The 25,205-nt window shown below is 41.5% G+C and overlaps 2 protein-coding genes across 10 annotated transcripts; both read right to left on the bottom strand.

Annotated features, from left to right (window-relative positions):
- Positions 1 to 1,674: 1,674 nt before the first annotated feature.
- LOC147171658 (uncharacterized) lies at positions 1,675 to 14,055 on the bottom strand. The gene is given in 12 exon segments (XM_086080410.1): positions 1,675 to 6,171; positions 6,983 to 7,147; positions 7,230 to 7,347; positions 7,991 to 8,082; positions 8,085 to 8,249; positions 8,327 to 8,397; positions 8,495 to 8,595; positions 8,697 to 8,782; positions 9,803 to 9,905; positions 11,174 to 11,235; positions 12,639 to 13,165; positions 13,931 to 14,055. Coding segments are annotated over 11 exon segments (2,466 nt in total). The 5' UTR covers positions 12,987 to 13,165; positions 13,931 to 14,055; the 3' UTR covers positions 1,675 to 5,016.
- Positions 14,056 to 14,217: 162 nt separating this feature from the next.
- LOC147171657 (arfaptin-2-like) lies at positions 14,218 to 24,609 on the bottom strand. 9 transcript variants are annotated; one of them, XM_086080413.1, is made up of 11 exons: positions 24,179 to 24,609; positions 23,998 to 24,106; positions 23,498 to 23,624; positions 23,243 to 23,305; positions 21,963 to 22,055; positions 21,718 to 21,821; positions 20,031 to 20,252; positions 18,691 to 18,848; positions 18,433 to 18,607; positions 16,790 to 16,948; positions 14,218 to 14,235 (listed from the first exon to the last, which is right to left on the bottom strand). In XM_086080413.1, exons 2-10 carry the CDS (start codon positions 24,094 to 24,096, stop codon positions 16,793 to 16,795), a joined length of 1,197 nt encoding a protein of 398 aa, XP_085936539.1. In that variant the 5' UTR covers positions 24,097 to 24,106; positions 24,179 to 24,609; the 3' UTR covers positions 14,218 to 14,235; positions 16,790 to 16,792. The 9 variants fall into 9 exon arrangements, with proteins under 9 accessions (XP_085936539.1, XP_085936540.1, XP_085936538.1 ...); XM_086080414.1 differs by lacking the exon at positions 14,218 to 14,235 and adding an exon at positions 15,101 to 15,782; XM_086080412.1 differs by lacking the exon at positions 14,218 to 14,235 and having other exon boundaries at positions 16,503 to 16,948; positions 24,179 to 24,608.
- Between the last annotated feature and the right edge of the window lie 596 nt (positions 24,610 to 25,205).

The following is a 25,205-nucleotide window of genomic DNA, read 5'->3' as shown; positions in this document are numbered from 1 at the left end:
CAGTAACAGACGGCAAGAGTGCATGTGATGCAACAACAACAAAAAAAAGGAGGGCGGGGGGGGGGGGAGGAAAGGGAGGTCGTTTCGCTTAAGATTCCACCCAGTCAGTCACCTTAAAAGGACAAAGGATGATGCGTATTACATTTTAGGATGTGGATTACCAGAGGAAGTGAAGAATCAAAAAAAAAAAAAAAAAAAAAGCGAGACTTCTAGATGCCTTCATCAATAATAAAGCACATTTCAAGCTGGCAAAGGGCACGGAAACGATGACGGGCTAAAAAAAATAAATAAAAAAAAAAGCATGTGGTTGTAAAACTAGCCATGTAACATATTTGGGGGGAATCAGACACATGAAGCACTTTTGATGTCGTGTGATGCTGTGCAATAAAGGCAGCTGGTTGTTTGTTGGGGGGTGGGGCGCCCTTTGGAGTCATCTCCCGCCTTATCGTTCTGCAACGCGGCGTTGCCATGGAGACTGCCTCCGCAACATGGCCGCCCGCCGCAAGTCTGGCACAGCTTCGAGAGCAATACAAATGAAGTGAAGGTGACATTTTACAATCTTACTTGCAAAGGCACTTTTTTTTTTTTATTAGGTACAATATTTATTATGGTGTAGAACTGTATTGCATCATGGGTAACTCTATAAAGAATTATCCATGATACACAAACGTGGCATTTATTGTGTATTATAGTATTATGTTACAATGTGAGCACCATTCAGTAACAGTGACCTACATTTACAAACTAATCTCAAATATTGTAATAATGTATTCCCGTCGTCTTATTCGCTTAATCATCGTTTCTGTCTCTCTTGGCTGCGTTGCTTTCACTGTTTTTTTTTTGTATCCAATCACATCGCGATTTCTATGTGTTGCCATGTCAGTGCTGGTCGATGGAACTTATACTACACTAGCAATAATGTTTGTTTGTTTTTTTAACACAAAAAAAAATCTGATTTCAAATTCACCTAAAAAAAAAAACGATAAAACATAATTTTTCCATCCCGATTGAGCAAAACACATCTGTAGCGATCGAAACACAAGAGCGTTCAATAATTAGCATGTCTAGAGAGTATGGTATATTTTTTTATGTATGTTATAAATATTGTTTCTGAATTGCCTTTAGCTCATGTACATGGCATAGTTTGTGTTTTTTTTTTTTTTAAATTATTTTTTCCTTTTTTTCTTTATAAAAAATAAATAAAAATAAAAATAAAGAGCAATGATGATGACATTTCCAAATGAACAATACTGAGCTCTTTATAAAGAAAAAAAGTTTGTGTTGTTTTGATTGGTTCTGCAATTGTGATAGTCGGGGGGGGTGAAGTCGAGAAAATCTCGAGTGAAGGACCAGATACCAAATGTTTGGAATGTTCACATTTCACCTCGCATGAAACCTGATTTGCTGTTGCATCATAGCATGTTATGGCTGCAATGGAATCGAACCACCAACTCTCCAGGGCGGCAGACGTCGTTAGACATCTAAAATCGTCTCGGCTCAAGTCAAGTTGAAATGTTCGCCGACCGTCAGGTGTTTGTTTGCTTGCTTGCTTGTTTGTTTGGTGGGCCGGCGACACGGCATCGCTCGCAACTCGCCTCAAATGACAGGCTGCCTTTGTAACACTGACCCATTTAAGACCCCCCCCCCCTAAAAAAAACAAAAACAAAGCCATGATTGTGTGAAAGCAACAATTCATCTGATGGCATCACTGGAGTACAATATGAAGATAGCAAGTGAAACTGATGAATTACAATAGTGTTAAGTGGACACTTAAAAAAAAAAAAAAAAACTTATAGTCTATAAATGTTTCCTCGGTTCCAACATGCATTCCAATAAAAAACATTGTCAAGTTATCAATGACTTTACAGTACAACTTTACGCATGAAATCGCATCGTCTTTGGTTTCTAAGCGCTGGAAATCATCATGAACGCAACTTCCCTTAATGACCGCAACATGCTGCCATCTACTGGTAGCAGTCACAAAGCGCTCAGTGCTGCAACACGAAGCAGAGCACTCAACTGCAGCAGAGATGGGCACAAGTCCAAGTCAAGTTTCAAGTCTTTGAGACCACAAGTCCAAGTCTTGAGGTTCCAAGGCCTAGTCAAGTCCGAGTCCCCGACCTTGAGTCCAACTTGTCTCAAGTCTTTGAGACCACAAGTCCAAGTCTCGAGGTTCCAAGTCCTAGTCAAGTCCGAGTCCCCGACCTTGAGTCCAACTTGTCTCAAGTCTTTGAGACCACAAGTCCAAGTCTTGAGGTTCCAAGTCCTAGTCAAGTCCGAGTCCCTGACCTTGAGTCCAACTTGTCTCAAGTCTTTGAGACCACAAGTCTAAGTCTTGAGGTTCCAAGTCCTAGTCAAGTCCGAGTCCCCGACCTTGAGTCCAACTTGTCTCAAGTCTTTGAGACCACAAGTCCAAGTCTTGAGGTTCCAAGTCCTAGTCAAGTCCGAGTCCCCGACCTTGAGTCCAACTTGTCTCAAGTCTTTGAGACCACAAGTCCAAGTCTTGAGGTTCCAAGTCCTAGTCAAGTCCGAGTCCCCGACCTTGAGTCCAACTTGTCTCAAGTCTTTGAGACCACAAGTCCAAGTCTTGAGGTTCCAAGTCCTAGTCAAGTCCGAGTCCCCGACCTTGAGTCCAACTTGTCTCAAGTCTTTGAGGCCACAAGTCCAAGTCTTGAGGTTCCAAGTCCTAGTCAAGTCCGAGTCCCCGACCTTGAGTCCAACTTGTCTCAAGTCTTTGAGACCACAAGTCCAAGTCTTGAGGTTCCAAGTCCTAGTCAAGTCCGAGTCCCTGACCTTGAGTCCAACTTGCTGGATAAAGTCTTAGAAAGCAAACACTAAACGGTAGCACTGCAGGGGCCAGTTGCGGGTTGAAAAACTTGGACTTGGACATCTTCATCTTACTCAGAGTTGGTTTGCGGCCACTTTGCCCAACTCTTCCAGGGGCAATCGCAAAGGGTTCCCAGGCCCCCCAAGTTAGTCCGGGTAACCCGGCACACCTTAAAGCAAATGCTCAAGCCACCGATCTGGCTCTGTGCCGTCTCACCGTCTCATCTCTACGCCTGGATGTGATTGCAGGTCCAAGTGCCCAAGTGTTCTTGACATGATCAACATCTCAAACGACACAAGGGTCTGTGTACTGCGCGCCATCGTTTTCTAACTACCTTCTGCATCCTCCTCTCCATTCCAACATGAACTGCCTGAATATTCATCTATCAACCTTCTTCCTCAAGTTCTCTTACTCGTCCTCATCATCCTTCCACTAATATACTCGCCATCTGTCTTCTGGATGTGTCCAACCCGTCTAATTCTGGTCTCTTTAACCCAGTGGTTCTTAACCTGGGTTCGATCGAACCCTAGGGGTTCGGTGAGTCGGTCTCAGGGGTTCGGTGGAGACTCCGCCGCAGAGGTCCACCCCTCAGTCTAGTCTGCAGTTAGTGGGCACAGTCATTGAAAGCGTCCTGCTCTGAGATTTCCTACCGGTCCGCTTTGAGGTCGCTGGTTTATGCAGCAGAGTGAGACCTCCCTATTAGACCGCTCAGAGAGGGTTAGTGACGCCGACCCCACGTCCACCTTGTTTGTTGTTTTGAGTTCATGCACTGTGTTGGCTTTGGTTATTTGAACAAGGTGATATGAATGCACAATTCATTTCGTGCACCAGTAAAAACAAATCATATTTTATTTTTTTACTAAAAAAGGGGTTCGGTGAATGAGCATATGAAACTGGTGGGGTTCGGTGCCTCCAACAAGGTTAAGAACCACTGCTTTAACCTTATCTCAAAAACAACAACACCTTGGCTGTCTCTGATCTTATTTCTAATCCCATCCAACTCATTCACGTCAAGAAACCTCAACGTCTTCATTTTAGCCACCACCAGCTCTGCGTGCGTCGTGTCTCCGGTGCCACCGTCGTTCTTCGCCGTCTCGTGAACCTTCATCCCAGCAAAGACTCTTCTATCACACGACGACACACCTAACACTTGACCCCCGCCCGTTCCCACCTGCTTGGATCTGTTTCTTCACCTTCTCACATCATTCGTTACTCTCTCTGGACTGGCGACCCTAAACATTTCAAGGCCTCGAACCCCTCTCCTTTCTCCCTGTAGCCTCACCCTTCACCCCTCAACCACTACTCCGTTCTTCTCCTTTCCAACACGGTGCCTCCACCTTTCTAAATGCTCCTCCACCCGCTCCGTGCTCCCCCACTGCGGATCGCGGCGTCGTATGCAAACGTCACGGTCCAAGTTGATTCCGGTCTAAGGTCATCATCTGCCAGCAAACAGGAAAGGGGCTCACTCGGAGTTGATCCCTGACGATCCTCACTCTGATCCACGGCTCTCATTCAGCGCCAGATCAGTTCAAATGGATTGATGACGTCGATATACGTCAATGGCACTGAAAGAGAGATTGCCTCTAATCCTCTCCGGGTATGTACCCCGTCATGGGATTTCTCTAAAACTACACCGGCACAATGCAGCCCCTTCTGGTCTTCTTCTTCTCTGTGCACCCCCATTTTAATTGTCTCTTGCTTTTGTTGCAGTTTAGATTTACAGCAGGTGTTTTTCTGTGATGTCCCGGGCTGACATTGACAGTTAACCTCGCCGCGACGGACATCCCAACTTCAGAGCAAAAAAAACCTCTGAATTCCATCCTACGAAGGAAAGCGTACTTCAGCCACGTTACTACTTTCCGGCATTCTCCGCAGTTTGGGACAACAGGCGAGGTTGGGAATGAAGACCGTCCAGTAAACACACGAGATGCCTAACAAGACTCCTCCCTCGTGAGCAAGACCCCAAGATCTTCAAACCCCGCCTGTTGCCATTCATACAACAGAACAATAGCTTAAAAAAACAGGAACCACATTTCCCACTGAGAAGCATATTTGTAAGTAAATTGAGACAAGATCATCATTATTTTTTACATGATATCCTTTTAGTAACATTTGTCTTTGGTGGTGTGCTGTGGATTTGTTTGTAAAAAAAATCTCCCTGGGCTCAGTTAAGGTTGGGAAACACGTCCCTACACACCAGTACCGAGACCTTGCTGGTCGGTGCCGGTTTCCTTGCTCGTCTGCAGTTTCCCAATATCGCCAATGCGCTTGAAAAAGCCATAAAACAGTCCAGAAGATTCTGTCTTGCTCCAAGAGCTCTTTGGTGGAACGCTTGCACCGTTGTCCTCGTGACTTTGCTCCTTGTCTTGGCAGAGGGTCGGTGCGAGGTTAAACCCCCTTTCGGTGAACTGGCAGTCTTGTTTTTGAGGTAGGTCAGGAAAGTCAAACTCCTGCTTGGACTTGCGTGCAGTCTCCTTGTCCGAGTCTCTGGTTCCAGGGATGGGAACCCACACGTCGTCGTCGTCCTCCTCAACTTCGTCCTTCTTAACTTTCACTGGTAGCGTGTGTCGGCGGGGAATGTTCCGCTTGGAAGAGGGCGGAGAGCTGAGCAAGAATCTGACCAGATCCTCGCTTGTCGGGTCTCCGGGGTACCGGTCGGTCTCCATGTCAAAAGTCCGCTGACGAATCGGGGTGGCGGTCTTCTTGGGCGATTTGAAGTTTTCGTCAGGCAACTCCGTGGAGGAGACGCTGCCCCGGCTGCTCTGGTAGAGCAAAACCTTCTTGGAAGCTTCACGCAATTTTTTGGCCTCTTCCTCGTTATTATCCTGGAGATCCTCCTCGTCGATGTCGGTGGCGGCGGAGAACGACCGACCAGAGGAGGAAATACTGGGAGTCCTGCTGCTCAGTTCTTCAACAGCACAAAGTACCACGTCCTCTCCCGCGTCCTTACCGGACGCGTCGTCCTTCTCGTTGTCCGAGCTACGTTCTTGTTGGCGGGGAGTTGCGGTGAGTTCCGCAGCCGAATTCCACTCTTTCTTCGTCACGCTCACCTTTAAAAAGCCGGCGTGTTTTGACTCGGGAAGATTCGCCTGTGAGTTGATCTCCAAAAGACTTCCCGTTTGCGGGCTTCCGCTCATGGGGCTGCCGTGAGTGGAAAAGGGTCGTCCTGACTTCCTCCTCTGGAGCCGGTTAGTCAGGAAGTTTTGCAGGATGGACTCTAAGGCGACCCCTTCCATTTCTTTGTCTCTGACGGAGCAGGTGGCCGTGGATCTGCGCTTGGCGGCACTCTGAAGACGGTTCTTGTGTCGTCGTTTCACCTCGGCCACCTCCCGAGCCATGTTTTCCTGCGAGAAGAATGCAAACCTTAACGAAAGTTGCATCCGGGGCAACTGGACGCCGACCCGTTATGCAAAAAGTTTTGTCGGTTTAAAATTGCTCGTGTGTCGTCCCACTTTTTGTGGTTCATTACATCATACATTGTGTAAAAATGACAACAGAAGAAATCTCTTGAAATACAAAATGCCTTCAACAACAACAACAACAACAAGCGGCTTCGTCTGTCCTTCCTTCCTTTTCTCGGTCTCTCCTTTGGTCTCTTGAGGCCTCCCTGATTTTATGTTTTTTGGATTTGTTGGGGTCTGGATGTTTCTTGGGCTGGGGAGGAGTTCTGGTGGGGGGTGTCTGGTCGGTGCTGGATTTCACCTTCCTTGGTTTTCTTCGGTCCCCTCGGGTCTCCTGGTGTTCGGTTTAGGTGAACGGTATGAGATTTTTTTCTAATAGGTTTTCTGGTGAGCTAACAAATACACACACGCACGCACGCACGCACGCACATACACATACTCACCCACACACACAAAAAAAAAAAAAAAAAAAAAATATATATATATATATATATGTATGTATATATATATATATATATATATATATAAAAAAAAAAAAAAAAAGCAATGATGATGACATTTCCAAATGAACAATACTGAGCTCTTAAAGAAAAAAAAACAAAAAAAAATAAAAAGAAAAAAATAAATAAAAAACAACAACAACAACAACAAACAGTCCATTTGCCTCAATCCAACTTTTGCAGATTAAAACGGATTGAGAATTTACACAGATTTAATGAGGAATCAGGATTTTTTTTTCCAACACGGGCTTAACCTGCACGGCTCGTAGAAACCTCTCGCAAAACGAGTCGAAGGTTGAGCAACACTCCTCCAGTCGGAACTTGCTGGGGTCCTCGCAGAAGTACTGCGCCACCGAGTCGCTGGTTGACTGAAGCTCCTGGAGATCCCGTTCCACCTCGTCCAAGCAGTCCTCGGCATCCTGATCCCGAGGACGGGAATTAGTCGCAGCCTAATAGCGCCTCCACTGTCAGCAACCGACAATTCCAACGGGCCTTCCTCACCTTCAGGAAATCCTCCATTTGAACCTTGAGGTCTTCCTGCTTCAAAGTATTCGCTTTGGCGTCATTTACTTTTTTGACTTGTCGATCAAACTCGACTTCAAGGTCTCTTTGAGTGATTCTGGAAACACAAGCAGGGGACATTTTCCAGTGGTGTTCATATTAAGAAGACAAAATCAATTAAGTGAAGGTTCTTTTTTTCTTTTTTTTAATAAACTACACAATGTTTGTAAGTTTTCATATCACACACGCACACAAATATATAAAGTCAAAATAAAAACAATAAAAAATAAATATAACAATAAACGTGGAATACAAAATCAATTGCTCTCATATTGATTTATTTCATGCTGCATTGTTTCATGTGCGTGAAATTTCTGCCCTTGCTGTCTGACAGACTGGCGAAATAGTTCAACCCAAAACACACTTCGGACCGTCCCCTTATTTGAATAACATTTCATGACGCATTTCATGCTGACAGCGCAGAGCATTTTGATATATTGATTGATATTTAATTATATTATTTTTTTCCAATTTTTTTTAAAAAAAATTAAATTATTTGAATCTTGTTATTTATTTATTTATTTTAAATATATAATACTATATTTTACTGTATATTTTTTTACATCATTTTTTATTAATTAATTTTAGGCCGTTTTGGTCCTTTCTACACATCAGCCATCCGTGGATGCCAACGTGGAAAATTGTTCACGAACCATGTGCAATATGGTGGCTTTTTGGAAAAGTAAAACACATGTTTTTACCTTGCGGCAGCTTTAATGTGTGCGAGTTGTTTGGGGAAGTTCAGTAGCTCCGCGTCAATGTTCTGAGCTTGCTGCAGAAAAAAAAAAAAAAAACATTTACAAAACACACAAACACAAAAAGCGCTTGATGAAAGCAACGCAGTCCACTTGCCATCACAACATAGTGCATGAGGTTCATCCCGGGTTTGTTTGCTTTGGTGTCCACCAACTTAAGCAGGGATGCCATCCGGAAGCCGACCGCGCTGCCGGCGTATCCGCCCTGTTGTCCAAACAAGCCGAGCTCACAAACGCAAACCAACGCCATCGACTGCCAATCATGTAGACGCGCTCACTCACAGCATTCATGTAATTCCCCGTCTTCAAAACCAGCCGAATGACTGAGTGCAGACTGTCACAATCCAAAAGCTCTGTAGGAAAACAAACACAAGGGAATGTTAGCAAGTTTGCACAAAGTATTAGTTTTTTTGGGGGGGGGGGGGGGAGAAAAAAAGAAAAGTAGAGCACCATTTCCAGCAGCTTTCAAAGTGCCAATAAAGTCTCTCATTTCAGCCATGAAGGGGAAAAACTCCTCTTTAAGGACCAAGATACTCAGACGCTCCTCATACCTGACACACAAACACAACGCGTCAATAGTCAACATTGATCCGCTCAATAGGAAACCTCCAAAACGAGGATGGAGGATATGGATACAGCGGGGGGCTCTCACCCGGGGATCTGGATCAGCATGAGCATGAATAGGTCAGCATCCGGGAGGGCCGTTTGGTCCCCGTTAAATTTAAGAAGCTCTTTTAACTGCAAAAATGAACGTTTTGCAACACAATTGGTTAGCCTTGCAGATCATAATGTACATAATAGTAGATTGTGTTGACAAACATCTAGTAATAAGCCGTTTATTACACTTTTCCAAGTGTATTCTCTCACAGCGGTACAGACAGTTACGACAATGTATTAGCCAGATTTGCTGTTTTTTAATCTACAGCGAACAAATGTAGTAATAACACATTTACAAACCATTTATAAAACCATTGCGCGAAAACAGTCTATAAATGTTTTGCAACATATTACGAAATTATTTTCTAACATATTACGCATCATTGAATTTCTTAGCTTACTTATAGCAGTGCATAGTCATAATCAAGTATCAACATAGTAGTTACCCAGTTATAAACTCTTCATAAGGGTAGTCTGAAAATTGGTGTGTAAGTATTCTGTGATACATGAGCATGAATAGGTCAGCATCCGGGAGGGCCGTTTGGTCCCCGTTAAATTTAAGAAGCTCTTTTAACTGCAAAAATGAATGTTTTGCAACATAATTGGTTAGCCTTGCAGATCACAATGTACATAATAGTAGATTGTGTTGACAAACATCTAGTAATAAGCCGTTTATTACACTTTTCCAAGTGTATTCTCTCACAGCGGTACAGACAGTTACGACAATGTATTAGCCAGATTTGCTGTTTTTTTAATCTACAGCAATTTAAAAAGTGCGAACAAATGTAGTAATAACACATTTATAAACCATTTATAAAACCATTGTGCGAAAATAGTCTATAAATGTTTTGCAACATATTACGAAATTATTTTCTAACATATTACGCATCATTGAATTTCTTAGTTTACTTATAGCAGTGCATAGTCATAATCAAGTATCAACATAGTAGTTACCCAGTTATAAACTCTTCATAAGGGTAGTCTGAAAATTGGTGTGTAAGTATTCTGTGATACAACAAACGCAGTCAACATTCAATGTGTTGACATGAACAGTATTTAAAAAAGAAAAAAGAAAAAAGAAAGAAAGGTGTTCCGGGTTACCTCGCCGTCATCTGGCAGCAGTTTACGCAGCTCCCGAAGTTTCCCGGGACCAAAACCGAGACCATTTCCCGCTTTGATGTCCTCAATCATGTCGGTGATGGGCCTGTGGATTGAAGAGGTGCGTTTCACCAGTCATGTTGTGTCGCAGCAATTATCCAGAAAAAAGTCTCTTTACTGAGGTTGGAGCCGTTTCACCGGCAAGCCTCGACAAGCAAACTTTGTGAAACAAAAATCTCGTTTCAAACCACACAAATTACAGATGTGTTTCAAACTCAAATCACAAATCAACTTTTCCCACTGAAATCAATGGAAACACCATTAATGAATGATTTATTTAATTTTTTTATCTTAATTTTTTTTTTAGTAGTAATTTATTTCCTAGGTTTTTTTGTAAAATAAAAATCTCCCTCTGTTCTGGTTTCAGAGAAATGGGGGGGGGGGTCTTTAAAAGACAAAACAGAAAAAAAGTATTAGTAATGTAGTAATTTTTCCCCCTGTTCTTTAAAAATAATTTCCCCCTTTGTTTTTCAGATTTATTTTTATGATTTATTTTTCTGTTTTTCTGAGTAATTTTTCCTCCTGTTATTCAGCAAAAACATTTTTTTTGGGGGGGGGGGGGTTTAATGACAGGAAAAAAAAAATCAGTAAAAGAAAAAAAATATTCAGAAAAACATAACATAAAAAAGCTCCCCCAAAAAATTTGTCAAAAAACAGGACTGTTTTTTTCTTCTTCAAGTGAATGCCATACGATTCCATAATCAATGAATCTGATTAAAAATCATGTTTTAATGTCCACGTCTTTATTATAAAAACATCACATTATTTTAAATTGACATCAATTAATTATGATTCTCCTAAAATAGGCAAAAACTTTGGTGGCCGGATGTTGTTAAATTTGCAAGTGGCAGAGTGTCTGATGTTCACTTCACTTTTGCTTGCAAAAATTGAACGAGTGTCGGCTCGTAACCTGAAAAACTTCTCACGCTTTCAAAAACATTCATAAGCATTGTTACGCTTCATACCGTTTAATGCCATTAACTTGTTGAATCATCACCCTCTTAAAATAATGGCCTATGTCGTTTTTTTTTAGGTTTTTTTTTCAGATAACTTGAAAAACTGAACCACATTTTGATTATACATATTAATAATTTAATATAACTAAGGATGTAGCAAAATTGGCTAAATATGACTTAGGCCATTATTTTAAGAGGCAGACTTAGAATGTGCAGTGCTCGTTCAACAGCCTTGAACACGCTTCTCCTCACGGCTGGATCAGGCCTGCCGGGACATGCGGATGTGACGCGGCGGCGTTGTTGTTGTGTTACGCCGAGTGCTGTTTGTTGGGTGAACTTAGCAACACGGGCCACTCACCGCCTGAACTGCTTGAGGAAAATACCGACGTTCATGCTCCTCTTGGCGCCGAGGATGGACACCTGAGGGGAGAAAAGGGTTCATTTTAAACGCAGCTGCCAAGAACAGGACCAACCCCTCAAAACAGGCTAATTTTCAGCGAGACGATTTGAAATGGTGTAAAAAAAAAATTTTTTTTTTAAATACAGATACATCTTTTTGTAATTTAACTCTACATGAGAGAAGGCAGTCTCTCATATTGACAGCATATCTGGGGCAACCTTCCTTCAGCAAACACGCACTGTGTGAAGAAGAGATAACATTCCCGAACATTACGCAATACCGTGTTTACCTTTATTCTAGAGTGCGGTGTTCACACTATCCTCCAACACTTTTTTGTAGCCTTGGAGCATTCATGGAGCGCTTGCGGGTGTGTTTGGATACATGGTCTGATTATTTCTCATATCTCATTTGGTGCGCTCCTAAGTGATTGCGGCAAAGTTGGTTCAGTTCAACTTTAATTCTATTCTATGTTTTCGTGCATTCATCCAATGGAGATCAATCGCTTCTCATTCTCAGCACATGCGTTCTTGGATTATGAAAGGATGACAAAAATACATTCAAGCACCTGTACGTTCACTAGTAACGATATACAAACATCATGATACTATAATTATCACGATATTGTGTGTGTGTGGGGGGGTGGGGAAGCTCATATCGCCCCTGTCTTCACATGGCATTGTCATGTCCTCCTATTGGCTCAGCTGCACAAAGTATCATGGTCTATTGTAGTTCACAATACTGTGTCCAGCTCAAGTATTGTTTTTTGACGGCGACATTAAAAAAATATTTGCTTGTTTGACTGATTTAGGTGAGTAACATCCATCGCAGTGGCCAAAACATGCCTAATTCACATTCAACGGCACTAATACCAACCACTAGAGGGTGCTAGAACTACACACATGGAATACAACTTTGCCTTTTTTAACAGACGTGCTGCTTTAAATATGGTGTCACATTATCGTGACAATTTTAATAATCGCCATATTGCAGTTATCGTTACATCCCTATGACAAGGTAACCACGTGAACTGAGAGTGGCCGGATGTTGTGGAGTTGTGAAGCTCACTAGTAAGTCGCACGAAGGCTTGCAACACAAAAAGATTCAAGTAAAAAAAGAACAAAAACTTAGTTATCCCACTTCGAAGAGAGAAGCCAATTTTTGGTTAAAATACCGCGAGAGGGGTATTTTTTTATTTTTGTTGCACACAAGGGATATAAACAGGGCTGGACTGGCCATCTGGCATACAGGACAGATGCCTGGTGGGCTGACAACTTTTGGGGCCAATATGCCAGTCCAGCCATGGATGTAAAGTAAAAAGTCATACAAATAAAAAATGACTCCATGATGTAGTGGGGATTTTGCTATAAACAAGTTGATACATTAAAAAAAAAAAAAGACTGTACTATTCTTTCTGTATACTCACCAGTTCCGCTACAGGGGCAGCAGCAGCCGGCGGGCTCCTCGTCCCGTTACGGCCCAGGGTGGCGAGCTGCTGCTGGTTGAGCTGCTGGGCCCGCTTGTGACTGAACAGCTCCTCCATGTGGTCCGTGTCCAGCTCGTAGTCGCCGTCCGTCCGATCCTCCGTCCAGATGTTGCGCTTGCCCATCACCGTGTGCTTGGGGATGGTCTCCCAGTTGAAGTTGCGCATCCTGGAGCGCCGACGCTCCAGTCTGGAGCTGTCCGGGCCGGGGGGCGGCGGCGGTGGTGGCGGCGGGGGAGGAGGGGGTGGCAGTAAAGGGGGTGGAGGAGGAGGTGGCGGCGGAGATTCCATCTCGATGGGGATTCAGCGACGTCGTGGCCAACTCGTGTTCTCAGCTGCGCATGATGGCTGAGAAGAAGCCCAGCAGCAGCAGCAGCAGCGGCAGCGGCAGCGGCGGCATGAGTTGGATCTTCATTGGACTCGGGTGCAACAGGAGTGTCCCGAATGGCAGCAAGAGTGACGCATTCATCCTGGGGAATAAAAAGGTGTGGAGATGTTACAACAGTGTTATTACACAACAAAGACACACCTTAGTGTTGTACATGTAGTTCACGTCAAGCATACCAGAGGAATTTGATAATTCATAATTTCAGTAGCTCTTTACAATTAACATCCATCAAATTAATCATTAATGTTAGAATTTTTTTTTTTTTTTTTTAAACATTTAACATTCAAAAAAAGCTCTAAGAGAAATAATAGATTGCGAATATTCATTCCCAAACTTAATTTAAAATGGCAAAACATGGAGTTAGCCCACTATTATTTTCAGTGGCTCAACATAGCAACACAGCAATATGTTAATTTCACATGTTAAAGCCTTTCCTGGCAGATTTTCTCTCTCGATTTTATTCTGATTTTTAATTGACAATTTTTGGGGTTTTTGTTGTGTGTGTGTGTGCATGCTTAAATTTTCCTTTTGTTACCTGCACTTTGAGCAAAAAGTCATAACTTTGTTGATATAACGTTTACTCTGCTTTTTATTTTTTTTGGTTGATTTATTTCCACGTATATCTGAACTCACACTTCATTGCAGGGTGTTCTCACTTTTTTGCCACCACTGTTTTTAGCGACAGCATGCGGCTGTTATGCAATAACATCTTTGGGAATAAAAGCTTAACATCACAGATAACATCAATAAAGTAACGCGGCGCAATCGCATAACTGAATCCAATCGCAGGCCGCGGAAGTGACTCAGCAAGCAATTTGATTAATCAAGTCATAAACAAGAAACTCACCTTTGCTTTTGCTCCTTGGAAATGCGTCCTGCGTCCTAGTTTTCCATTCCAAACTTGGCTCCTCTCGTGCTGGAACTTGAAAGAGTGTCGCAATTTCTCTTCCCTGGAAACGAGGAGGACACGCCCATGGAAAGGCGGCGGCGGCGTGCGTGCGTGCGTGCGTGCGTGCGTTGCTCACCTGTCCTGGGAAAAGGAGCGCCTCCACCTTCTAGGGGATCGCTCGTCGACCTCCTTGACTTGGTGCGAGTGGCTGGACTGTGAGCGCTGGGTTGGATTTATGGACTCGAGCAACGTGATCGGTAGCGCTTAAAAGATTGATGATGACATTGATTCGTTTTAAAGATGCAAACACACACTCTTTCAATCATTAGTGATAAGGAGGGGGTGGGGGGGGGGAACCCGGTTTTCTTATCTATTGATTGTTTAGGTAGGGAGATAGTGAAGATGGGATCTGAGTGTAATCATCCACTTCAATGCAAATGCTTGTTTACAATCCCTTCATGGGGGACAATGTCAAGATTTGCCGCTGATTTAAGATCTGCAGAAAGACCGTTTGTCTCAAACCAGTTGATGAAATTTGAACAATTGAATTGTGATATTAAAAAAAAAAGAAAAAACAAAGCACGTTTACTCCAGTCAAAACATGTAAATAGTGTCAACAGAAGTGTTTTATACTAAAAGCATGCGCTCCTAACTCAATGTGGCACCGCACCACAAGGTGGCGCCTCCTTGTTTTTGTTGTGCATACGCAGCACTTTTTCGTTTTGGCCATCAATGTTTTTGACGCAGTGTGTGTGTACACGCCTATCATGACGCGTCGGTAGCGGCCAAGAAGCCTTCTGGTTTTTGGTTTCCTTTGAATAAAGTAAGCATGTGGACTTCCACTTCCTTTGTTGCTCTCCAGTTTTTTGCTATTCAGCTGCGCCGCACGTTATAAATCAAGGACAATTGAAAAATGACCCTCAGAACAAATTCAAGCCCGAGTGGCTGTGATCATAAAAGACGACGTTTCAAGTGCCACATGTCTGCCCTGTGGGTCAAGTAGAAAAATACCCACAACAGTGTGAACAACTTGCACGTCAACTTCATATGAAGGCGACAAGAGACTCGCCAGTTTCGTTATTGCAGTATTTTTCAACATTTGCATCAAGTGCTCATTTGAATGGGAACGTCATCCAGCAGACTTTTATTTGCGAGTGCACCACAAGGACAAAGACTTGAAAACACAACGCTCTTACGCAGATTGAGAAATAGCGGAAAAGTTAAAAGTTTTTTTTTTTTTTTAAACCTCCAAATAACACCATTTAAACATAATTTGAGCATATCATTTTAAGAAGTGCACTTGGCACTAATCAATAACCAAAAAGTACCATCCACATCAAAAATATTGCAACACATTTGCTCAAAAATACTGACCAATGGCCACTGTTCATTTCGGTCGTACCATTTGATGAATTGTCAATTCAATACAGAGTCAAACGCCTGTAAAAAGTCCGGTTGTAAGAATGAGCTCAGCCGGGTACCCAAAGCAGGAGACGAAATTAACTATAGATCGTACACGAGCCAAGAAAAATGTACTCAATATACACACACAATATTTCATACATGACATGTTTCGTCCCATCATGTAAAATGACAATTATAGTAAATGAAAGCAGTTATTGCATTTCTGCCTGCGAATCTCTTCAGTCAGGACGCTTGCAACCTTGCAAAGTTGAGGCATTTGGAGTTCTTTGATGGTGAGCCATCAAACATGCTCTGCCCACACGCCAATGGTGAAAACGTGTACATCTCACAATTCTGTGTCGTCCGTCCGTCTGCTGGTTCAAATTCTGGAGCGGTCAAAGCAAATCTGGAAGATTGTTTTGGAAGAAAGTCTGAAAATGGCTGCAATGACCATAAAATGGCCGCTTTGTATGGAGGATCAAAACTGCCCAAATTAAAAAATAAATAAATAAAAGTGAAATTTTTTACTTATATTAAAAATATAATTCAAAATGTAATACAAAAAATAACTATAAATGGAAATAAAAACAACTAAATAATAGTATATAGATAATAATAAATAAAAAATGTCGAAATAAAGCATTTTTATTGATTGATTGATATTTATTTCGAATCTTTTGTTTTATTTATATTATATATTTAATTTTTTGTTTTGTTTTTTATTCATTTTTACTTATTTAATTTTGAAATATTTTTTATATCCATTTTTATTTTCACTTTTATTAAGTAATTAATTTATTCATTCATTTATTTTAAATGTTGGCAGTTTTGGTCTTCCATAGCTTTGACCCACATCGGCAATATATAAAGTTTTGCTGCCATCTAAGACACAATTCTGTCCAAAAGTTCAAATCTGGTAGCTATCAGACAAAAGTTTATCTTGAAAGAACCCCCGGAAAAGTCCCTCAAATGGCAGACTTCCTCTTGTTTCTTTGTTTCTTGAGGAAAAAATGAAAATCTTTGTGGCATCTTAACGACAAAAACGCGAAGCAATTTCAAGAGGAACATTGCGCTGCATTGCTCGGACCCGAATGATGTGTCATTTGGAACACAGAACAGAATAAAGTTCACTTACAAACTCTCATGTACTGTTCTAAAAAGATATCAAAAGACAACAAAAACAAGAATTAAATGCCCAACAGATCCGATGTCTACAAAAAAAAAAAGTCTATATTGATACTTTACATATTGTTTTATATATACATTGAAATGAACGGACCATCAAATAGTGTGTAGCTTAACAAATGAGATATAAGTGAAACCTACACCAAGTAAAGTAGAACAAGTGAAAATCGCAAAAAGAAAAGAAAAAGACTTTTATGTTATCTCATTTTTCCATCGTGCAATAAACACCTGTCACTGTTCCTCCAGCCAGGACGGCTTGTCGGCGCCGGGCGGCTTTAACTTGACGTTGAACTGCACCAGAGTTTGTTCCAGCTGCTGCTGGTTGCCGGCGAAGTAGGCCGAGATGGCGTTGTGGAAGAGCAGCAGCTGCTTGTGCATCACTTTCACCTGCGAAAAACGACAAACGGCATCCAAAGTAGGACTTAAGGGAGCTCATGACATTTTGCCACAAGATGGCAGCAACACATCTAACAACAGCCAGCATTGTGGGAAAGTAACACTCAATTGGGCGAGCTCATTTCAAGGTACCGAGTGCTCACGAACGCTGCTGATACCAGTCACCGGCACCCTCTTGTATCAAGTAAACAGCATGGATGGCTGGCAGAATGCTTTTCTAGGTGAACTGCATCCATGCCAATCCTCTCAAATGCTCCTACCCTTTGTAATGAAAACGTCCAATTTTTGGCTGTTTATTAATATTAATATCAAATATAAAGCATATGAAAAAAAAATCACAGAGTGACCTGAAATTGCACCCAATTGTCCAAAACATGTTGAAGTTCAAAATGGTACCGTCCAAAATTTCTAAATTATTACTGTGATTATTATATGGGGAAAACAATTTTTTATATTGCACATGAGTAAAAATGTCCAAATTTTGGCCCATTGACTCTCATTATAAATCATAATTTTTCATGTTTTTTGATGCACTGTACACCTAATATGTTATAGTGCATTTCCCGCGATTACCCACTTTATCCCTTCAACGTAGGACTTTTAATTATTTTTAACTTTAGAGTAATAAAAGCCATAATACACCAGATGGCGCTAGAGAGCTAATTATCATTTTTGGTTGAGCTGACTTATGTGCTTTCTATGGCCCCATTCTTATACCAAAACAAGAAAGCACGGTTGGGATCGAGAGCTCAGCCCTGAGCGTGTGCGGACGCAGTAACAGTGATGTGCACACGCTTATGAGTGCATGTGTGTGCGTGAATATTCCAATTTGAATGAGTTTTTTTTATATATATACACAGATGATAGTTATTTGTGCTCTTAGGACAATATTGCTTTTATTGTCATTAGAGGGCATCAAAAACAATAAATAAAAACTATACTGTATATGTAAGGATAGGTCTGATGCCACTGAACATTTTGAGTGGTCGCAAGTAAAAAAAAATACTCCAAAATGACTTCCAATAAAGAGTCAAATTTGGGCTCATTTGACTTATGTGTCATAAAAACAATTTTACCTGACGAGGGTTTTAAGACTTCTCCAAGTTTATTTATATATGTTTATGGTTGCTTTGAGTCCCACTGTCGTATTGTGTTCAGCAGGGTTCCATTTTGGGGCCCCTGCTGTTTTCATTGAATTTGCTGCCCCTGGGTTCCATTTTAAGAAAGCATGGTATTTCTTGTCACTGCTTTGCTGAGTATTTTATCTTTAATCCATTCAATATTTCTTCGTATTTTGAATAGGCTGTTATTAAATACTTACATTGGGATTAATTTTCCAATTTCTTAGTGTCATGCCCAACAGTTAGTAGTCGAACCTGTTGGTTAGCTCAAGCCAAAGCCATGTCTCCTACAAAATGTTTTGGCGCCATCTGGTGGCATATCGGTGCCGCACACCTTTGCTGAACAATCCAAACCTTGTTCTCCTCTAAGAACTTGAGCTTGATGCTGACGTCGCTGCGCAGCCGCTCGTATTTGTCCCTGTGCACTTGGTAGTCGTGCTGGGCCATTTCGATGCGGACCATGGCGGCGCTGTCCCTCGGGCCCAAACTCAACTCTTCCAAATCGGACCGGTAGGCGTCAAACTCCAGCCTGAGCGCGACAGGAAATGGCGGCCGTCACATGGCAGGGAAGCCCGCACGAGGACGTCCAGCCGGCGTTTGCGTTTGCGTTACCTTGCGTTTTCATAGTGCTTGATGGTCAACAGGGTGTCCTCCATGGTTTTGTTGACCAAAGTGTCGATGCTGGACACGAAGAAGCTGATGGCGCTCAGCAGGGACTCGCCGTTCTTGCACAATAGCTTTTGAGTTTCTGCGTTATAGCCGAACTCATCCTGAAGAGACGGTGGGAAAAAAAAAAACATGAAACGTAAAATGGCATCCTTCACTAAGTAGCCAATTTCACTAATAAACTGGTCCAAAAATTATTATTATTATTATTTATTTACTAGCAATTACGGCTCGACCCACGCTGATGCTGATTCCTATTTTTGGCAGAAAAAAATTACGATGACCGTACAAAGACATGCAAAAAAAACAAAAAAACATTAACTGATGAAGTTATCTGTCGATTGACGTATGCATGTATAATAATAATAAAAAATTTAAAAAATCATCTAAAAGAAGATGGCAAGGTCTTAACATTTTTTTAGATTTGGATTAAAAAAATAACACGGACGTGTTAGGGGTGTCAGGCAATTATTTTTTCTAATCGTAATTAATCGCATGACTTCACTAATTAACTCACAATTAATCGCAAATTTAAACGTAAAATATTTCTCCTGAGTGTTCATACTCTTAACATAAAAGTGAAAGAAAATGTTAAACTAATAGAAATATGGCTGCATCTTTTAGTAATTTCATAATAATTCATAAAATTGAGTTAAAATTAAAAAGATGTACTGTAAAAAACGAGTGTAATATTGATTTGTGTTGAGGTCATTTTTTTCTGCCACTAGATGGCATAATTGCATTTGTAAGACGCTGGTGACAGCTCAGTGCAATCTTTAACATGAAGTAATTTTTTTAAAATTGTGAAATACAAATTGACCCCAGTCTCCACAAATATATGCACTATTATTACTGCTAAATTTCGACGTGGACGTGTCTGCTGCATTGCGACTGGAATTCCCCCAGTACAGGTTTTCCAAGTAAGGCAAGGTCATTAATCGCGTATTAAATTTTTTTTGTAGCGTTGAAGGAACTTGAAATTAACTCAAAATTAAAGCACTCATTTTGGCACCCTAATCTTAAGACATTTGCAAAACACAATTTTCATTGCTGTGCTGCCATCTTTTTTTTTTATTTGATTCTTTATTTACTCTATTGTTGTCATTATCTTTGTCTTATGTTATGATGTGCTAATGTTGTAAAAAAAAAGAAAAAAAAAAGGGAAATAAAAATTCAAGCACGGCCTTTTTTTCCCCTCAAATATATTTCTGAGATGATCTCACATGCAGAGCAGAGCGTAAGCTGTGAACCCGAGACAGACACGAGAGGCGCGCGCTGAAGGCTACCTGCAGCTCCGGCGACTTCTGGCCGAGGTCGGCGAAGGTGTCCCCGAGGGCCTGCTGCGTCTGCACCATGCTCTGGAAGTGGCCGGTGAGCGCCGTGGCCAGCCGGAGGATGTTCTCGTACTTGCTCTTGGTGTCTCTCAGCAAGTCAATCTGGGCCTCCAGTTCCAGGTCGACCGTCCGCGAGCCTCGGCCGAAGCGCTCCGAGAACATCTGCTTGGTGCACTGAGGGAGACGGATCACACACAGTCAATTCTGTGGAGTAAATTGGACTCTGTTTAGAGTGGGACCAAATAGACTCCGTTTTAGAGTAATTAGTTCAGGCGATAATTTTTTTTAAAATCGGAATTAATCTCATGACTTCAATAGTTAACTCACAATTAATTGCAAATTTTATCTGTTCTAAATGTACAATCAAATGTACATTAAAATATTTAAAGTATTAAAAGTTTTCAACATAAAAATGGAAACATTTTAAACTAATAGAAATATGGCTGCATCTTTTGGTCATTTCATAATAATTCATAAAATTGAGTTAAAATTAAAAAGATGTCCTGTGCTGTAAAAAACGAGTGTGATGTGATTGGTAATTTTTCTGCCACTAGATGGCATAATTGCATTTGTAAGACGGTAACAGCTCAGTGCATTCTTCTTTTCATATTTCTAATCTTGAACATGAAGTAATTTGTGAAATTCTGCACATTTTTACAATTGCAAAATACAACTTGACCCCAGTTTTCACAAATACAAGTAATGTGTTTGGTTATTATAGTTTTGGAAATTTCATTATAGTTATTTTTTATTTTTTAAATTGAGTTGGTTTTGATTAGTTTTCAGGGTGGCTCTGTTAGTTTTTATTAGTTATAGTTATTTCCAAAATTCTTAGTTTAAGTAATAGTTTTGTTTAAAAAAAATAAAAGTGTAAGATTTAATAAATACCGTGGTAAAATGAAAAAAAGTAACAAACTTCTTACTTAGAGTTGCGTTTCGTCGGAATTAAATGAAAAAGTAGGCAAGGCGAGCCATTGGAGCCAAAAGTCAAACACGCAAAATTGTCAGCTCGGAGCGACGTCATCTGAAGGTGCTTTTCTATTGGCTGCTGCTCGATGACGTCACTTCCGCGCGACAAACTTTCAAGCGTACTTATTCTGGCTAATATCAAAATAAATATAGTTAAATCGCATTTCAAATCAACCCAAAAGGTTTGTGTATTAAAATTAATTACCAACGACAAAAACTAAGGACATTTTTGTTATAATTTATAGTTTTAGTTTTGTAAATGTAGTTTCAGTTGGTTTTAGTTTTTTTTGTAAAAGCATTTTTGTTTTCATTTTATTTTGTTAACCAAAAATGTTTTTTGAATTTTTGTTCTAGTTATTTCGTTACAGATAACTAAAATAACCTTGGTCTGGTCTCCTTGGAAATAAGCAAAACAAGAGGAGTGGCATGGTTCAGGTAGCAGTGTGGCAGTCTCCCAAGCGGAAGGTCGTGAGTTTGTTCCTCAACCCTTGAGTGAGTTGTATTTTTCTTCTTCACTTCTTTATTTTACTCTCTTCCAATTGTAAACACGGAGTCTATTTGGTCCCACTCTAAATAGAGTCAAATTCACTCTACAGAATTGAATGTGTACCCATTTTGAAAATTTTAAGTGTAAAATGTGGCCCATGCAGCAAAATGCATAGCTTATTACCTTATATGTGTTGATGCCCCATTTCTTCACACTGTCCAGCTTCTCCACAGCCACGCCACGGGACACTTCATCCACCGCGTTGCAGGCGTTATGGTTCGAGGAGCCTTCAAAAAAAAAAAAAAAAAAAAAAAAAAAAAAAGAGCAGCAAACATAAGCTAGCTGACTCATGTTAGTCAGTCGTGACGGACACAGGAGTCGTGGCAATGAGTGAATGAGGAGACGGTGACGGGCTTCGGCGATGATACCTGCTCGCGGCTCGCTGCCGTGCCGCGCCAGTCGGCTGGCGGCGGCGGGCTGGCCGGTGGGCAAGCTAGCGGTCCGAGATTTCATGCGGATGTCTGCGATGGGATTGATGGCGAGGATGCGGAACATGGGTGAGAAAAGCTTAACGGAAAGTGAAATGTGTCTTTTTGGCGTCAACGATTGAAGATGTGGCCGGCATGCGTTTTTTTTTTTCTCATGCACTCGGGAAACAAGGAAGAATGGAGTTAATGAGATGAAATGCAAACAGCAACAACAACAGCCAGTCTTACTAGTTTCAGACAATACAATATTACAAATAAATGCTCTTATTTGGTTAGTGTGTCCTTTAACCCTCCTGTTATGTTTGTGTCTTTGGTGCACCACAAAAGTATTTCGTTCATATTTCGTATAACCCTTGGCTGTCAACGCTAATGAGCTCTTTTATTTTTGGAGGTGACTTCTAAGCACGGCACAATATAATTGGTTGCTTGCAGAGTTCATTCAATGAGCCACCTCTTAGAAGTTAATTGCCTAAAATTTAATTCCCCCCGCCTCCTTCTTAACATAGTTACACGTGCTGTTGGTGGTGGTGGGGGTGGGGGGGGGGTTGAAAGAGACACTTAAACAAATGCCTTTTGATTAATGTGCATAGTCCTCAAAAAACAAAAAGACAAAACAAAACACAAGGTGCCAGCGTGTACTAGTTAGCCTCAATGACAACATAAGTAGCTCCCGGGTCTGTTCTAAAAATACTTACTAAGAATTAAAAGCAGAAAATTGTCAACATTTATTTTTTGCTTATTTATTTATTCAAACGTAATATGGTACACATTTGCAAATGTGTACTCTTACTGCATTCTATATTTTGATTTAAAAAAAATATATAGGTGGTGTCCAATGGGGGGGAAGGGTTTATTTACCCAAATATTTTAAAACATTGCTGTAATATCACGATATTTTAATAATATCGGCCCATGCGGGGCCATTCATTTGCAGCCTGGATGCAGAGTGTGTGTGAATATCACATGCGGCGCTTTTAGCAAAGGTTTGTCAAAAGTTTGTCAATTTTGTCACTTCTTCAGAAAGGTCGTATAGACTCACCATAAAACATAACATAAGGGTTAAGACTCCAATATTTCCACTCAACTCCAAATGTAGGCATGCGAGCAAGGGCAGCAGTCCTTTTGTCCAAGTAGGAGACTTTTTACAAGAAAGAAAGGGCCCAAAAGTCGAAGACTCAAAGGGTTCAAACTTGAGAAACATCAACAGAATGCACAGGCACCTGGTGCAGGCGCGGGGGCGGGTCTTCTGTCCAAATATTCGGGGTTGAAACGAATGGCAGGCCCTATGAGATACGGTAATGCAAAGCAGCGGCCTGGAGGTCAGCAGATGTACAATGACTGGAAATCAGAGTAATCAGAATGCCTCCATTTTGTTACGGCCGCCTCTTGCTGTGACTGACGGGTTTTTAAAAACTGCTCAGGGTTCATTTGTGGGAATAAATAGCCGATGCGATGGCGGGCGGGGCGGGCAGTACCTTTGATACTGCTGGTCGGAATGATGCCTCCTCCCGCTGGACCGCCGTAACCTCCCGAGACGATGCTGGTTTCGTTGAGGTTGGGCCCTGACACCATCACCTGCTGCAAATCCTGATCCACAAACAGCTGGATTTTTTTTTTTTTAATGCAACACACTTTTACTGCGGACTCAATGAAGTGACATATGGAATATGGCAACATATGGCACCAGTTTGTTTTTTCAATTTCTTTCATTGCCCCCCCCCCCCCCCCCCCCATCAAAAAAAGCAACATGCAGCGATCGTTTTATTAATTAAAACAACAACAACAACAAAATGTTGTTTTGGGGGGGTGTTGGTAAATCTGAAAGGCATTTCATTTCAATGGCTAAAAGTAATTTGATACAAGCTTAGTCAAGAACAAATTAATCAAGGTGCAGCCTTTGGCTGAATACTTGGTGATATTGTGCTGCAAAGTGATGTTATCAGCAATCCATCAAACAAGATAATAAGTAACTGACCTGCTCCAGACTATCATCCTCTGGCTGTGTCCCAGTGTCTCCATTGCTGTTGATGGGAATCTCCATTGTGGCTGCTTTGCTCATAATGCCCTCTGCCATGACGTGATATCTGAAAAGACAGTGCCAGACACAAACATTTTACAGTCTGAGTGCTACATGCAAGAGCACACAGTTCGCTTACATTGATGCTAGGCTGATTGCTAACTGCAGCTGATGTGGCTCCTGGCTATGTGACAGCTAGCTTAAAATTGTCTCTCAGCTTGCTCGTACTAAAAAAAAAACAATTCAAAAAACAATTTAAAAAACCAAGCAGCGCGGATTTGCAGAATAATCGACAACACAACTGTGGAGAAAAAGGGTCTAATTTCCAGTTAATCAAAACAGTGCAACGTTACACCCATGGCTGCTGTTTACATGAGCTGCCTCGTTCCATACAACTCATCCTGAAAATCCCTGCATCCAGCCAAGCAGCGGCTTTAGCGTCCCTTCGCGATAAATATGTTGGTATTTTAAATCTACGTTTACACGTCTTTTGAGCGATTTTAATTGAATTAATATTTCATTACTACACTTTATTCGGAAGAGCGTTCGTTTTATGGTGTTTTCAGTGGTTCTGGACGCGCATAGCGAGAACCCTAGCTCTTATTTTGAAAGAGTTTCAATCAACAAGCCTTTTCCGCCCTTCTGCTCGGTTGTCCACGTCGTGCGGTGCTGACGTCGTGATGTCCCCAAAGTGCAGTACCGCTTTGTTTGCTCAGGGGGTCAGTGTTTCCTCATTATAGGTGGCACCAACGCCTCACGGTGGGCTTGTTCTTTGTTTGCTTTTTTTAAATGTTTTTTTTTTTTTTTTTACAAAATAAAAATAGTCAAAGAATTCCTAAGTGTATAGTACAGTTTTATAATTAATCTATTGGTGAATTAATTAATTTGTCCGTGATGTCTTGACCTCGCTGAAAGTAGCACTTACTAAAACACCCAATCAGGTTGGTTGCTCCAAAATCATTACTATGCCGCTTACAGCGACTCGAAAGCACATAAGCAACATGTCTTGCTTGCTAGGGGTTCGAATCTGGGCTCCGGCCCTCCTGTTTTGGTTTGGTCCACAGCTGTTTGTCTATATGTGCCCTAAGACTGGCTCTTGTCCAAAGTCAGCTGGAATCGGCTCCAGCAACCCTTTGAGGATAAACAGTTACGAAAAATGGATGACG

The sequence above is a fragment of the Leptonotus elevatus genome, chromosome 7 (assembly GCF_054856555.1).
Source record: "Leptonotus elevatus isolate MCC_2025b chromosome 7, RoL_Lele_1.0, whole genome shotgun sequence".
NCBI classification, from domain to species: domain Eukaryota; kingdom Metazoa; phylum Chordata; class Actinopteri; order Syngnathiformes; family Syngnathidae; genus Leptonotus; species Leptonotus elevatus.
Note: the sequence above shows the minus strand (reverse complement) of the source record. Positions and strands in the feature narration are given on the sequence as shown.

Excerpts from the sequence above, each read along its gene's own strand:
- LOC147171657 (XM_086080413.1), bottom strand. The coding sequence starts at position 24,096 with ATGGCAGAGGGCATTATGAGCAAAGCAGCCACAATGGAGATTCCCATC. Across the intron at positions 23,625-23,997 it reads AGGATGATAGTCTGGAGCAG|CTGTTTGTGGATCAGGATTT; the intron begins GTCAGTTACTTA and ends AAAAAAATCCAG. Across the intron at positions 18,849-20,030 it reads AGAAGTCGCCGGAGCTGCAG|GATGAGTTCGGCTATAACGC; the intron begins GTAGCCTTCAGC and ends CCGTCTCTTCAG.